This window comes from Phoenix dactylifera, unplaced genomic scaffold (assembly GCF_009389715.1).
Source record: "Phoenix dactylifera cultivar Barhee BC4 unplaced genomic scaffold, palm_55x_up_171113_PBpolish2nd_filt_p 000977F, whole genome shotgun sequence".
Lineage (NCBI taxonomy): Eukaryota > Viridiplantae > Streptophyta > Magnoliopsida > Arecales > Arecaceae > Phoenix > Phoenix dactylifera.
In genome coordinates, this window is record NW_024068333.1 from 43,779 (window position 1) to 59,179 (window position 15,401).

The following is a 15,401-nucleotide window of genomic DNA, read 5'->3' on the forward strand; positions in this document are numbered from 1 at the left end:
CTTTATTTTACCGCCTCAAAATTGATTACTTTTATATGATCTTTTACATTTTAGTTTTTTACTATAAATTCTACTTTTAGTGCTTTAGCAACCTTCAACTATTATTTTGCTGCTGTAATTAAACTTTGGGTCATCTATGCTTCTACATCTTAGTAATTGTTAAAGTTTTTACATAGTGATGAGCAAGACTTACACTTTATAGTCAACTAAAGCTTACGCAAGCAAACTGAATATTCTACTACAGGTACATCTAAGAAACTGGCAGATGAGGATTCATGCCCTCCACATCCTGGATTTTATAAAGGCTTGTGCTTGAGATGTGGTCAGCTAGTGGAGGATGATGGGCCTATGCTTTCACTTGACTACATTACTAAGGTGCAATGCTCAAAATTATACTACAGAGCTGTAATATAATCATGATATAGTAACTTTATGTTTCTTATATAATGCAAATGGTAGTGAGGTGGACTGGGTTAGCAGCTTAATGATGCTTACCTAGGTGTATAAGCGATGTTTGTCCTCGAAATGGTCTGGAATGTGGATAACTTATTTTCATTTTAGGCTCACATCCGGCTTCCACATATATAATTCTAAATAAAATGGTCACATCTTGCATACTGGTGCCAAGAAGTGCCCATTTTTCACAAATTCAGCCTGGTTAGCAGCATGGAGTCGTTGTCAAATTTGAACAGGTTGCATCAGAAACCATATGCAGCTGACAATCTGTCATTCTTATTATTCTGAACTCAATCACCACAGGGTCCTGCATCCTGTCAATTTTCTCCTGCATTGTTTTGGGTTGTGGTGTAATTCTGTGTGCACCATACTTTCATATTCAACCTGTTTGGATGTGATCAGTGTTCAGAAACATGAACCCCAACTCAATTGTACCTAACCCCTTCTCATACAAATCCTACTTCGTTCAGATTTTTTTTTAATGTTAGTAATGGTTAAGGGTTCTATGATATGAACCCTTAATTTTTTATAATTTACATTCATATTTTTATTTTTTTAAAAAAAATAGCAATCCCGACGCTTTAAAGCGTCGGTAAATAAAAATTGTGGGACGCCCTACGCCGACGCTTTAAAGCGTCGGTAAACTTGAAGCCTACGCCGACGTCGACGCGTTAAAAATACATTTGCCGACGCTTAAAAGCGTCGGCGATTCTGTTTTTGCCGACGCTTTTATGAGCGTCGGGAAATTCCTGTTTTTGCCGACGCTTTCTTTTAGCGTCGGCAAAAACTTTTGCCACTCCGATATCGCCAACGCTTTTGCGACGCTTCTATTTGCGTGGCGGGAACTTTAGCCGACGCTTATAAGCGTCGGTAAAGATTATAAAAAGCGTCGGGAAAGATGAATTTTCTTGTAGTGTTCACATGGCTAACAATGGAAGGGGCTGGAGTATAACTTCCATAAAAAGTTCCTACAACTTAATGATGTTCTTGGAATGGCAGAGTAATACATGCAGAGTAATACATATGTTTCAATTGTCATATTGTAGTTTCAATGTAAAACAAACCCAACAAAAAAAAAGTGTTCACATGGCTAACAATGGAAGGGGCTGGAGTATAACTTCCATAAAAAGTTCCTACAACTTAATGATGTTACTCTTGGAATGGCAGTTATTTCACATGCAAGATTCTATGCATTAAATTCACAAATTTGCTCAACATAAAAATTCACTCTTAGCTCTACGGAGCAGAAGTCATAACTGGCTTGGTTAAAATAACAAGCAGAAGGTATAAGCATTTCAAAAAAATGATGCAAGATACATTCAGCTTATTAAACGAAACCGTAGCCTTGATTTGGTCAACTCTCATACCAATGTCATCTTTATAATATTTGTTGAAAGTCTTTTTTCAACAGTCCTCTGACACCCATGCCAGAGTTGAAAGGCAAAAGGGTTGGGTCTCAAGAATGTCCCAAAAAACTCGACCTGCATTTTGTATTTCCATCCCTGACTTTGTAGAGATTGGCTGAATATTTTCATCCTCTGAATATTTGCTCCAGAGATCGGGGTATAAGCCCTTTCTGCTCAGGCGGTTCTGGCGTGCCCATCATTGTATAAGTTTTACCAGAACCTGTTTGCCCATAAGCAAATATGCATACCTGCAACAACAGACAATTCATTTTCTTAAATTCAGCATGCCATCACCAGAAAAAATCAAATAAAGGTGGCACTTGTTAAACAAATAATAAAATGGCATGAAGTAGATGCTGCAAATTAGAGATGTAATACAAGAATGGCATCAGAGCCACCATTAGGGGTCAAAAGGATAAGAGAATCGGTAGAACTGGCCAGGCAACAAAATGATCAGAGTGGAAAACCTAGGTTAAGTCACCGCAAGAACATTAGAGAATATGAAAGTCCAGACTAATACCAAAAAACAACTGACCCCTCTGTAGGATGTAGGATAAGAAACAGGGCGTACTCTACAAAACAGGGCGTACCAAGAGATTCAAGTGATGTAGGATAAGAAACAACTGACCCCTCTGTGCCACCACAATCACTGCCAGGTAAAACAGGGCGTACTCTACAAAACACTCGGATATTTCCTTTCAGTTCCTACAGAACGAAGAAGATTTAGCACCAAAATTATTGGCAAAAATAATCAGCCACAATAAGTAACATAAGTACCAGTATGGTGTTGTGCAGCTTTTTGCGCAATTTCTCTGCTTCCAAGATTTGAGGCTCTGCATCTGCAAGACGATCTTGCAAATCTTTTACAGTCTTCTTCTGTCCTTCATATTCTGTCATTGTCTCGATGGCAGTCAAATCAGCCATCTAGAAAAATAAACAGAGTTGTTAAAACTGACTGAAATAGCTAAATAACATTGAAAAGATGTTTCTTGCTTTACTGCTGCCAAAACAAGTTCCTTTCCCTAAGGCATGGAACAAGAATATCAAATATTGCTACAAAGTCAGATATTACAATTCTCGAAACTCAGCTGTCACTAACTGATGAGAATGCAAAATGTCATATTTTTCTTTCTTAATATTTAGTCTTTTATACTTATTTTGTGCCTAAATGTACTCATTATTCTTATATTTTGATTTAGGATGCAAATGGAAGCGTTAAGTACAAAACGAAGCTAATTGGATGATTTTGGACAGTTTCGACATTGCTTCATAATTTAAGCATAACTTTCTCATCCGAGCTCTGATTGAGATGATTCAAGATGCTGTGGAATGCCAAAAAAACGCTCTACAACTTTTATGTTTTGAGTTTTGATAGATACTGACTTTATCAAGGTCAAAATCGGTCTCGAAGTTGCTGCACGTCCTTAGCCTGCAATACGTGGATTTGACTCGGTCAATTTTCAGAAGTTTCCAGATTTGATGCACGAAAATCCTAGCTGGAAACACCACTTTCCTAGTTATATTAGGACTTTATTTTATTTTTCGTAATTAGTCAGATTTGAATATTTGTTAGGAGATTTTTTTGGAAGGGATAAAGGTGAAAGAAAGGGCCCCCTAAGGTGAAAGAAAGGGGGCTGAAAAGGGGGCTCTTTCTCTTTTCTCTTGGAGGACTCCTCTTTCTCTTTTCTCCTTGGAAGTTTGCATCCATGGCTCTGCGTGGCTAAAGCTTTTATTGGTCTAAGAAAACAGAAGCCTCGGAATCAATAAAACTGTGAGATCTGAATTTGTTTTCATTGTTCAATTCATGCTTTGATGTCGAATGTCCTTCTGTGCATATTTTCATGATTATTTTCGTTTAATGACTAGGAGGCCTACTAGTTTATTATTCGTTGCAATCTACTGCTAGGTTAGATATCAAATCCGTAATTGTTTGATTCCTCTAATCTGTGAAGCAACTAAGATCTAATAATTTGCTGCATTAGAAATTTTCAGATCTTAGGAAGAATACTCGGCTAAATCAAATGCAACCGCTTGTGTTTGTGTTGTTTAGTTTCATCGATCTCTCTAATTCTTAAGGCTGCTACTAGATTAAACCTTTAGCGCTTGTCTTGGGTTGTTTAGTAGTTAGGGTTAATTAGATCGCTTGTTTTTAATTAACTACAACTAAGAAGAGATAGAAAAATATTTCTATCGGTGGACATTCAAAGTGCAAATTGATATCTTTGCATCAATGATCAGTTGTAAAATTCCGATGGTGGATGTTGACTTAGACCAAGATTTGTTCTTTTGATTGATTTCAATACTTAAATCTGAATTCTTCTTTAGTTGTTTTATTATTTTCATTATACTCAAAACCCCCCTCCGTCCTTGTTCAAGTTGCATAAAACTAGGCTAGATACTCTCCGTGGGAACGATCCTTACTCGCACTACTACATATATATTTTTAGAAGTATAGGTTTTATTTTTGGTTGCCTACGACAGCACACCACTAACCTTCAACTTTTCATTTGCTGCAGCAAGCTGATGCTGCAATACCTGTATCTGCTCTCTTTGGGAAGAGCACGTTTCCTGCAAATATATAATTTAAAAAATAAATAGTCATAATAGCAAATACACAACTTTCAAAATAAACGAGAAGATACAACAAACATCAAGGGCAGTAGATTTTGTTGTTAAGCTATCCAAAGCCTTTGAGGACTTTCCAGTCATTTCTTCATAATTTGCAATTTCAACACTTAAATTTTGCACCTGGGCTAATGTATGATCGCGTTCATCTCTTACTTGATGCAATTCACTTCTAAGGCAACCTACTTCCTTCATTAACTCTTCTTTCTGTTTAATAGCCTCTTGCTGAGATGACTGGAAGAACATCCAACATAAAAAGCTATGGGTCTTTAGTGACATAATTATAAATATAAAAATAATGATAAAATGACATTTATCAAATCAATGGAGCAGCAGTGAGAGCTCATGTGAAATCAAATTGAAGAGCATCTTGTCCGTGCCCTCATTCTCAAACTCAAGCAGAAAATTTATAATACAGATTCAAAGGCCATCTAGAAAACTGAAGTCAATCAGTGAAGTAGGTTTACAAATCAAAGATTGAATACATACTGGCACATACACTAACCTCGATCATTACATGAATCACCTTCATTTACCACAACAGTACCATGTAAACCATATAAGAAAGTTGTATTGCAATCAGAAAATGCCAGTTTGCAAAGTGATCATAAAGCAAATTAAACAAAATTAACCACCTAAAATATGGCATACAACTTAAATTTCTATAGCTAACAAATGCATGTTTTTTAGCTGGATGATGCCAATTCAATACTTCAATTGATCAAGCAATAGTAATACGTGTTAAAAATTCTCACCCTGCAAATCCACTATGGATTAACTCAGCATTACTGGGATGCTGGACCTGTACCAAGTAGCAGCAAATGATCCATGTCAGTCACTAATTTGCAGAGAAAAGAGCGAGAAGACTTGTCAATAGTGCAAGGGTTATACCATTATACCAGTAATGGGACCGGTCTATTGGCCCTGGAGCCCGTTAGGACCTAAAATGGAGTGGAGTGTCTAGATAGTGTTTCTTCCTTTGGCTGAGGTTGACCGAATCTGCATTATCTATCTTAAACCGATCAAACTCTACAAACTAATTGTTATACATAAGATTTTGGAAACCATGTTCCTGTCAAGTCAACATAGAACATACTACTTAAAGTCCTTTCCAAGATCTATACTTATCAAAGTTCTGGCATAATCGTATTTTGGAAATTGAGGTAAGTATCAAAAAAAAAAAAATTTAAAACAATCTAAAAACATTCATCTCAAAATCGTAAGTACACAATCTACGATGTATCAAGAGTCGACGGCATCATCATCTCTACGAGTAGATGAAGTATCAGCAACCTACAAGAAAAAAATACTTTAGAAACTAAAAATACGAAAGTCATCACGCTCATACAAGAATACATTATAATTATATAAAATATTCAAATATATTTATTTATGTACCGGAGGAGCAAATCTCTGCAAAAAAGATGAAATATGGTCAAGCTGATCTTGCAAAGATTGTATCTTCAACTCTTGGCTCTGCTTCAACTCCGCCATATCAGTCATATGACTCTGCCTCATCTCCTCTATCCTTGTCTCATATGACTGCTTTAACTGTGCCATCTCTGTCTTCAAACTACAAACCTCTACAGTGCTAGTACCTTGTCTGGCATCTTGGGTATATCGGCTCACTGCAGACAGCTGAGTGGGGGTAACTCCGATACCGTAACCCCTCACGCGTCCATAACATTCTGGGCCCATCAATTCTACATAGACCTGAGCCTCGACGCGACTGGCCCCGTCGGATGATGATGACTCCCCGACGCGCTCTGAAATGAGATTTGTAGCTCTTTCCTATATCTCTCTCAAAAAATAAACAGTCACATTAATAATTTAAAGGAAGTAAAATTAATAAAATAATTATGATCAAATAAAAAATGAATACATACAACTATATCTCTCGACTCGTCCCGGACAAAGCTGCCATCTCGGTGAGTGTGGGTCATCTTATAAAACTCTACCTCACCAGGCTCCCTTCCATGCTCTACTATCTACACATACGGAAAGTATATTGCCAAACTATATATCATGATACGTGCTATATGTTAGTAGAGTTTCAAATAGTTTCAAACAAACTTACGAATTCATTTCTACGTCTCGCATAACTCTTCGAGCCTGAAGTATGAGGAACTGTTTGAGATGCTCGTGCAGCTCTACCAATATTAGAATATGTCTGCCAAAATAAAAGCACACAGTATAATATGATTCAATGTATATATTCGCAATCTATATTAATAATAAATATAATATAAAATATTGAAACAATATACGTGACCTGTCCTCTTTCAGAAAACCAGTAGTGAACAAGCTCCCTCCACTGCTGAGGGTATACATCAGGAGGAGTCACACGAGCAACCTCCTCCTCTGTCATACCCTCGCGCTTGAAGTCCGTCTTCAATTTTGCTTTATATTCTTTTCATTTGCGATTGAGGGACTTTAGCACCCAATCATGGCTCTCTGGAGAGAGTACAAACTTATCCTACAACAAGATTCAGAATGTTATAATAATATTAAACATCTAAAATAAAATTATGATACTAAGCAAATTAATATACAGGAGGTGTCGAATTAAAAAGAATAAATTCAATTCATTACCTGTATAAGTCTAAGAAGCTCAACCTTATACGAAGGAAGCATGTCATTCCACTTCGTATAGTTGAGTGGACACAGCTGACCCTTGCGTGCAACCGATCCTAAAATGCTTGATAGTAGACTTCCAGCTCTATTGATGGGCTGCCCCAATTCGTTGCATCGGATGATGATCTTCTCACCCGGAGGAAGCTTCCACACATCCTTTGCTTGAGTGGGTCCCCGTCTCGTCCTCACCATCCCTTGTCCATCTATTAAAATTAAAAAGTTTTAAAAAGTTGAAGACAAATATGAACATAAAATATGAACTTTAAATCGAATTACCTTAGATCCGGAGCTCATCCTCCGGACAATCAGCAGGAGGCTCGTGCTGAGATCCTGACTCGTGCTGCTGGTGCTCACATGGCTGCTGGGACTGCAGGGACTGCTCAGAAGTAGATCCCACCTGAGAATGCTGGAACTCCACATCTCTAAATCGTCTCCCTCGGGGCATATTGTTACCTGGAATGCACAAAAAAGAATCAATATTTGGTTAAATAATAAATTTATACTAAATAAAGGGCTAATAAAAGAGAATATAATACTTGGTTAAATGATAAATTGTACTTACCATTATGAAACTACATTCTCATTCAACATCCATCCTAATCAAACTCCTTGGCGCATTTACTTCATCAGTTGGCACAATATTATAAGGCATACACTGAGTATAAGTATCATCGTCCTCCTCTTGCAACCTTTTTTCCATATCATACAAGTCCCTAGGTTTCGTCTTAATAACAAGAGACCAATTTTTATCTTTTGAGTCTTGCACAAAAAATACTTGTCGAGCTTGAGATGAAAAAACAAATGGATCATCTTTCAATAGCACACCTGTATGTATCAACCTTGAAAAATTTACAAGTGTGAATCCATTTATGTCTTGCCTCAAACCTCTAGGTGAGTTTATATCCACCCAATCACATCGAAATAATACTACCTTAAAATTTCCATAATAATCCAGCTCATAAATATCTGTTAGAGCACCATAATAATTTTTTCCATCCGCCTCAACCATAACCCCACTATTTTGGGTTTTTCTAAATTTCTCACGCTCTTTAGGATGAAATTTAAAACCATTTTTAATGAACCCACCATATCTGTTGACAATATTATTCGGACCTCGAGCAATGACTATTAACTCCTCAGAACAATTCCTCTCCATCATCATTGGTACCTAAAAAGAATTATAGAAATAATGATTAATTTCTCTCTATAAAATTTAAAAAAAAGCTTAATATATTAGACATCTAACCTGTTTGAAAAGCCATTCTGGAAATAACTCAACCAACCATCGTTGCTCAATCCTTGGTGTAGGACGAATATTATGGTTGAGACTTCGTTGAGCTATTAAAAATTCTCTGCACGATCAAGGTTATCTTTAATTAAATACCAATATTACATTCTCCTGACATGACAGTAAATTTAGATTTCAATTAACCGTACTAACCTGCGAGACTCGGATATTATATCACTATGAAGTAAGACATAGCGATGTGCCTGTGCCAACGATTTCTGGTCAAGAACAACACTTTCAACTTTTCCCAAAACTCTTCCGCCAGATGAGAACTTGTAAACATCTGCATTCTCTATGATATCACAATTCCTTTGAGGTCGATTGAAAACCGTTTCAACACCTTCAAGATATCTCGAACAAAATGTCAAACACTCCTCAGCAATATATCCTTCAGCAATCGAGCCCTCGGGATAGGCTCGATTGCGTACATAATCTTTTAAGCGCATAAGAAACCTTCAACAATAAATTTTTAAAATAAATATCAAAATCAAACTGATTATTAAATATGGACATTAGAGTTTAGAAAAATCACCTCTCAATAGGATACATCCATCGGTAGTGAACCGGTCCACCAAGTTTAGCTTCCGCCGCTAGGTGAATGAGTAGATGAACCATAATAGTAAAAAATCCAGGAGGAAAGATCTTTTCCATATGGCATAGTGTAAGTGCAACATTAGACTCCAATTGATCAAGCTCCTTAGGATCAAGAACTTTGGAACATAATGCCTTAAAGAATGATGACAATTGAGAAACAATTGCAAAAACTTGTTTCGGTGTTGACGATCTTAAAGCCAATGGAAAGATATCTTGCATCAAAATGTGACAATCGTGACTTTTAAGATTTGAAAGTTTTCGCTCTTTGAGATTTACGCATCGTGAAATATTCGATGAGTACCCATCAGAAACCTTCAAATTTTTCAGAACTGTTAGAAAAAGATCTTTCTCTTGAGTAGACATTGTATAACATGCAGGAGGTATATAAAATTTATTATTGGCAAGCTCTGTCGGATGAAGCTCTTGTCGTATGCCCATATCTTTCAAATTAAGACGCGCTTTCAAGTTGTCTTTAGTCTTTCCATCAAGATTTAACAATATTCCAATCAAGTTATCACAAACATTCTTTTCTATGTGCATGACATCAAGATTATGTCGAAGAAGATTATACTCCCAATAAGGTAAATCAAAAAAAATACTCCTTTTTTTCCATAACTGTTTATGTGTAGAAGCAACCAATGTGTCATCATCATTTTCCTGTCCATATGCATTGTCATCATTCTCAAAAAAGTTAGCATCCTCTAAAATCTCTGATATTAACCCTTCATTTAATGAGCTACCAACATCCTCCCTTCCCCTCTTCTTTAAACATTTGGAGACCTTACCAGGTATGTAATTTGTGCCATGCATTTGTCTAAGAACTTCGGTACCAGTTGGTGGAATAGGGGCAGAACGCAACTCTGTGGTACTATCAAACAGATCATTCTGAAATCGAAATGGATGGTTTGGTTCTAACCATCGACGATGGCCCATATAACAGAACTTTCGTCCATTTTTTAACCAATATGAATGGGTTGAATCTCCACAAGAAGGACATGCAATACGCCCCTTAGTGCTCCAACCGGATAAATTAGCATATGCAGAAAAATCATTAATAGTCCATATAAGAGCTGCACGCAATTTGAATGTTTGACCAGTAAAAGCATCAAGTGCATCAATACCCCCCCATAACTGTTTCAATTCCTCTATTAAAGGCTACAAAAAAACATCAATATCATTACCCGGGCCCTTATCACCTGGAATAACTGAGGATGATAGTGTTATTTTGATGATTAACAAGCATTTAACAAGAGTATGTTATAAGTTAAAACGATACTTCATTTATAAGTCTGTTACTCTCAGTATATTTGTATAAATTGATATAGATACATTTCATTGTTTATTTGAATGAATCTAACCTTGAGATGCAGCAAAGTGTAGATTGAGTCGACCCAAAGGATGATTGGGTCGACCCCGGCACATCAAGAAATCATTTGGCACACTTCTGCAAAAATGGCACAGATGAACAGTGAGTTGGGTCGACCCAAGGAAAGCATGAGTCGACCCAAACATCAAGATCCTCAAACAACTCAAAAAATGGTTCTCTGGATTTACTGAGAGGGTCGACCCAAGAAGAAGTTGAGTCAACCCAAGTAAACCTTGAGTTGACCCAAAGAAAGGTTGAGTCGACCCAAGTGAAGAAAGGCTGAAATTCAAGATTCTGAATTTTCTGAAAGTTGGGTCGACCCAAGAAAAATTTGAGCTGACCCAAGGTTTGAGTCGACCCAAGAAAAGTTTGAGCTGACCCAAGGTTTGAGTCGACCCAAAGAAAGGTTGGGTCGACCCAAGGGAAGGAAGGCTGAATTTCAAGTTTCTGTGTTTTCTAAGAGGGTCGACCCAAGGAATGTTTGAGTCGACCCAAGTGAAAGTTGGGTCGACCCAAGGACAGGTTGAGCCGACCCAAACACGGGCTGAAGCATAACGGCTAGTTCTGCAGATGTACTTTTTGTCCTTCCCAAGGTCAGTAACGGCTAGTTTTTCAAATCTAACCATTGGGGCTTGACCAAAGGATGTGGGAAGCTATTTAAAGGGGCACTATTCATCAGATAGAATAACTTTTGCAAGGAATATCAAAGAGTACACAAGAAAACAAAAGTGCCCTAATCTTTTTCATTCAAGAGCTTCATTCAAGAATCAAAGAAAGAGGTTGAGCAGATTCAAAGAGTCATCAAGAGCTCCATCCTCCCTTGAAGAGTGAAGCATCCTTGATAAAGAAGAGAGAAGCCACTTCAAAGCGATAAATATTTTCTAACTCTTCTTTGTAGTTAATATTGTTACATTTGCTCATTTAGGAGTTTGAATCTTTCTTTTTGTTTGTCAAACTATTTGTAAAGGTTCATTGGTGAACCCGTAAAACCAACAAAGGTTTTTGGTGAACCCGAAAAACCAAAGTGTAAAGGTTCGTTGGTGAGCCCGTAAAATCAACAAAGATTTTTGGTGAACCCGGAAAACCAAAGGGTAAAGGTTCGTTGGTGAGCCCGCAAAACCAACAAAGGTTTTTGGTGAACCCGGAAAACCAAAGTGTATAGGTTCGTTGGTGAGCCCGTAAAACCAACAAAGGTTTTTAGATTGTGAGCCCGGAAAACAATCCAACTGTAATCCGCGGGATTATAGTGAATTTCCAAGGGGTCGCTTGGGGAGTGGACGTAGGTGCTAAGGAGAGCACCGAACCACTATATATTGTTGTGTTTGTGTTGTGCATGTGCTTACGTTTATTCTTGCAATATCTTCCATCTTTGTTCTAGTTTAACTCATTCAAATAATTTAAGAAAGCATCCACCGCACTTAATTAAGAAAATTTTTAAAACACCAAAATTTAGAAGAAACCAATTCACCCCCCCCCCCCCTCCTTGGATTGTCACCTTGGGCAACAAGTGGTATCAGAGCAAGGTGCTCTAATAGTACTCATTGATCTCACAATCAAGAGTTAAAGATCATGACAACCCAAGTGGGATGTTCTATGAGTGAGGGACAATTAATTGATAGACCTCCACTATTTGATGGTATAAACTACACATATTGGAAAGCACGCATGCGCATTTTCATTCAAGCACATGACTACGATTTATGGAGTATCATAGTCAATGGGCTACACACAAACACTAATCATGATAAAGAAAGGGCTCAGCAAAATGCAAAAGCCATGAATATTCTATATTGTGCATTGGATGATAGTGAACTTAATAGCATATCTTTTTGCATAACTGCTAAGGAAATATGGAATATGCTTGAAGTTAAATATGAATGCACTAACGTTTCTAGTGAATTTGAAACTAGTTCCGAAGAAGAAGAGTATCAAACTGAAACTGAAAATCTATGTTTTGTAGCACATGAAGATGAGGTATGTACTCGAACACAAAGTGATTTCTCATTCAAAAATCAAGTACATACTGAAGCTCAATCTGATTTTACATTTGATGAACTTCATGATGCTTTTTCTGATTTATACTTAGAATACAAGAAGCTTAATTTAAAAAATAAGAAGCTTAGTTTAAAGAATAAAAAGCTAAATCTGAAAATGTCAGAAGAAAGAAATTCTACCGTTGAAATGAAAGACAAATTAAATTTTGAGAATGAACATTTAAGGTTAAATTCAGAAGAATTAATTCAGAAAAATCAGAATTTAATTAAAGAAAATCAAAACTTAAGTAAAAAGGTTAACCAACTGAAATCTTTTATTAACAAATTCACTGTAAGTTCAGAAAGATTAAAAACAATGTTTGAAAGCCAACATGCTGATTTTGATAAATCAAAACTTGACTGGACTTCCTTACTTAACAATAAACCTCTAAATAAAAAGGTAATTAATTCACCAAGCAAACCATCAAATAAGATAACTTGTTTCAAATATGAAAAGAATAGGCATAAAAACTTTACCTATTGTTTCAATACAAGCAAATCAAATGATAAAATTATTACAATTAAACAGATTTGGATTCCAAAAGGAACCATATGCACTAACTCCCAAAGACCCAAGCAAGCTTGGGTACCTAAAATGAAAAACTGAGATTATCTTGCAAATGTGTCAAAGCAGCCCTTGAAGCTCATGTGAAACTCTTAATTGGGTGCCATGGCACGTGACTTATAAATAAATTTTATTTCATCATTTGTGAATGTAATTTAAATTGTCATTTTATGTCTTGATATGCTTAACTTTATAAATTCAGTTAGGCTATTGAATATTTATTAAATGCCTTGTATGTATGACAAATCTTATCTACACGATCTTAGCATGAAATTTTCTAGTGCTTGCATGATGATAAGAAAACAATGAATGAATATGTATAACTTTCTCCTTCAAGTTTTCAAAATCTAAATTTTCTCTCTAGTATAAATGATTGATGCTGATTTCATGCCTTCATGTTAAAACTTCATTGAGCATAATCATTGTATCCATGATTAATATCTTTCTCTAAAATTATCTCAAATTCTACTGATTAATTGTAACATGTCATGCTTAACTTGATCATAAAAATCTTTTAAAGCATGAATATTAATTCTTTTAAACTATCACTCATAAGTCAAAATAAAATCCTAATTGCTCTAAAAGAAGATTGCTCAACTCCCTGAAACATGATTATTAGTGTTGAAAACTAAATCATAATCAAAATTTTTGATAGAAACAACTGTTTAAGATAATTTGATTAAAACTCAACTTGTATATCTTATTGATAATTATCTTAAGCAAATAGAATCTAAGCTAAATTAATTCTGAAAATAAAAAAAAATTTGATTTGACCTTGATGAATTCTTCTATTGCCTCACATGCTTGTCCTTGAACCATTTTACTTAATGAAGTTATCTCTTTAGTTCAAGTGACTTGTGCTTGCTTATATTTAGGCAATCTCTTGAGTAAAGTGACTCAAATTCAATTATTATCATGTCTCATGTTGAGTCATCTAGTTAAGAAATATGTTGTATGAATGTTTTTGTATCCTAGAGAACCTAATGAATTGCCTTCAAGAAAAGAAAAAGATTTAGCTAATGATACAGGACTTATGAGCAAGAAATTTCAACTTGAAGGACACCTCGATGAAAGATAAAATAAACATCCCCTTGCAAACAAAAAAAAAAAAGAAAAAAAAAAGAGAGATTTTCTTCAGCCAAGGATGTAAAGAATTTAAAAGATATTTGGCTTGAAGAATGCTAAATGCATTGGTAATCTAAACCCTTCTCTTGTGAGTTAGTTGAGCAAAATTAATAGTCTGAAATTATATGGTAGCATGATTAAACATTTAATTGCTAATCTTCTTGATATCATGCTTCATTCTCATGCTAATGATAATTGTTTCATGGTATGATTAAATTGAAGTTCACTTTTGCCTGTATAATGCATAACCATGAAATACACAAGTTTATGCCTCAAGTTTCTAATTCAAAATAACTTGTGATAAGCTATGAATCATTGGGCATAATGAAAATGCTGTTTGCATGATATATATTTATATGCAGCATATTAGATTAATTCTTTATTCTGCTCTTTCATGTAACTACTTGAAAATGACAAAAAGAGAGAGAGATAAAGAAAAAGAAAATGAACATTGCTCAGAAGAAGTAAAAGCTAAGTAAATACTCCAATCTTAAGTAAAAGCAGCGCAAGCATAATATATTCAGCATATTTGTGAGACTTGTGTGAACATTCTTTTGGAAGGGATAAAATCCGTAATTAATTATATTTAAATAGGGAGAGTTTGGAGTGAATATCTTGTTGCTAAAGAGAACAGTTTAACATTTCTACATTGCTCATTATAGGGATGGTGCCAATGGGGAGGCTAGTGGTAGTACCTCGTGCCCCTTCCAACTCCACCGGATAGGGAGCAAATAGAGTATAGAGCATAAGAAGGTAAAAATGAAAGTATATAAGAAGAATCAATTCAAATTTTTAATCATTTGCAAGATTATATTTAAATAGGAGGAGTTTATTTGAAAAGAATTGATTTTGATCATTGACATGCTTGCTCTTAATATTTTAATGCATGACTTAACACATAATATATTTTGCATATGGCATGATGTCTTGAATTATGGGTTCTCAATATTTTGTAATGCTCCATGCTTGGACAATTTGATTGAATGTTTGAAATACTACATAAAATTTTTATTTGGTATTATTGAAAAGAAATTTCAGAATTGTCGTTCACAATCATCTTTAAAATCTGAAAGTTGAATAAATTTGTAAAAAGGAGAAGAGAAGGATATCTCTATTTAGGCAAAATGAATTGATTTTGTTTTATCCTTCAACTTGCTTAACTTTGGTATATAATGTTCAAATTCATACCAAAACTCAACATAAATACAAATATTCTGAATATGCTCTTATATGTTTGAAATATGTGTTTTCAATCGTAATGATTTAAGATGAGCTACAATGTGAAGATACATATCTCAAATTACAACTT

General features: G+C 35.5%; 1 protein-coding gene across 4 annotated transcripts; it reads right to left on the bottom strand.

Annotated features, from left to right (window-relative positions):
- Positions 1-2,360: 2,360 nt before the first annotated feature.
- LOC103700198 (kinesin-like protein KIN-14H) lies at positions 2,361-9,330 on the bottom strand. Of its 4 annotated transcripts, XM_039121117.1 has the most exons (9): positions 8,563-9,330; positions 8,368-8,473; positions 8,235-8,289; positions 5,379-5,499; positions 5,243-5,289; positions 4,512-4,721; positions 4,356-4,430; positions 2,640-2,786; positions 2,361-2,567 (listed from the first exon to the last, which is right to left on the bottom strand). In XM_039121117.1, the coding sequence occupies exons 6-9, from the start codon at positions 4,680-4,682 to the stop codon at positions 2,376-2,378; spliced, it is 585 nt and encodes a 194-aa protein (XP_038977045.1). In that variant the 5' UTR covers positions 4,683-4,721; positions 5,243-5,289; positions 5,379-5,499; positions 8,235-8,289; positions 8,368-8,473; positions 8,563-9,330; the 3' UTR covers positions 2,361-2,375. The 4 variants fall into 4 exon arrangements, with proteins under 4 accessions (XP_038977045.1, XP_038977044.1, XP_038977046.1 ...); XM_039121116.1 differs by lacking the exons at positions 8,235-8,289; positions 8,368-8,473; positions 8,563-9,330 and adding an exon at positions 5,886-5,944 and having other exon boundaries at positions 5,387-5,780; XM_039121118.1 differs by lacking the exons at positions 8,235-8,289; positions 8,368-8,473; positions 8,563-9,330 and adding an exon at positions 5,886-5,944 and having other exon boundaries at positions 4,611-4,721; positions 5,379-5,780.
- Positions 9,331-15,401: the final 6,071 nt, after the last annotated feature.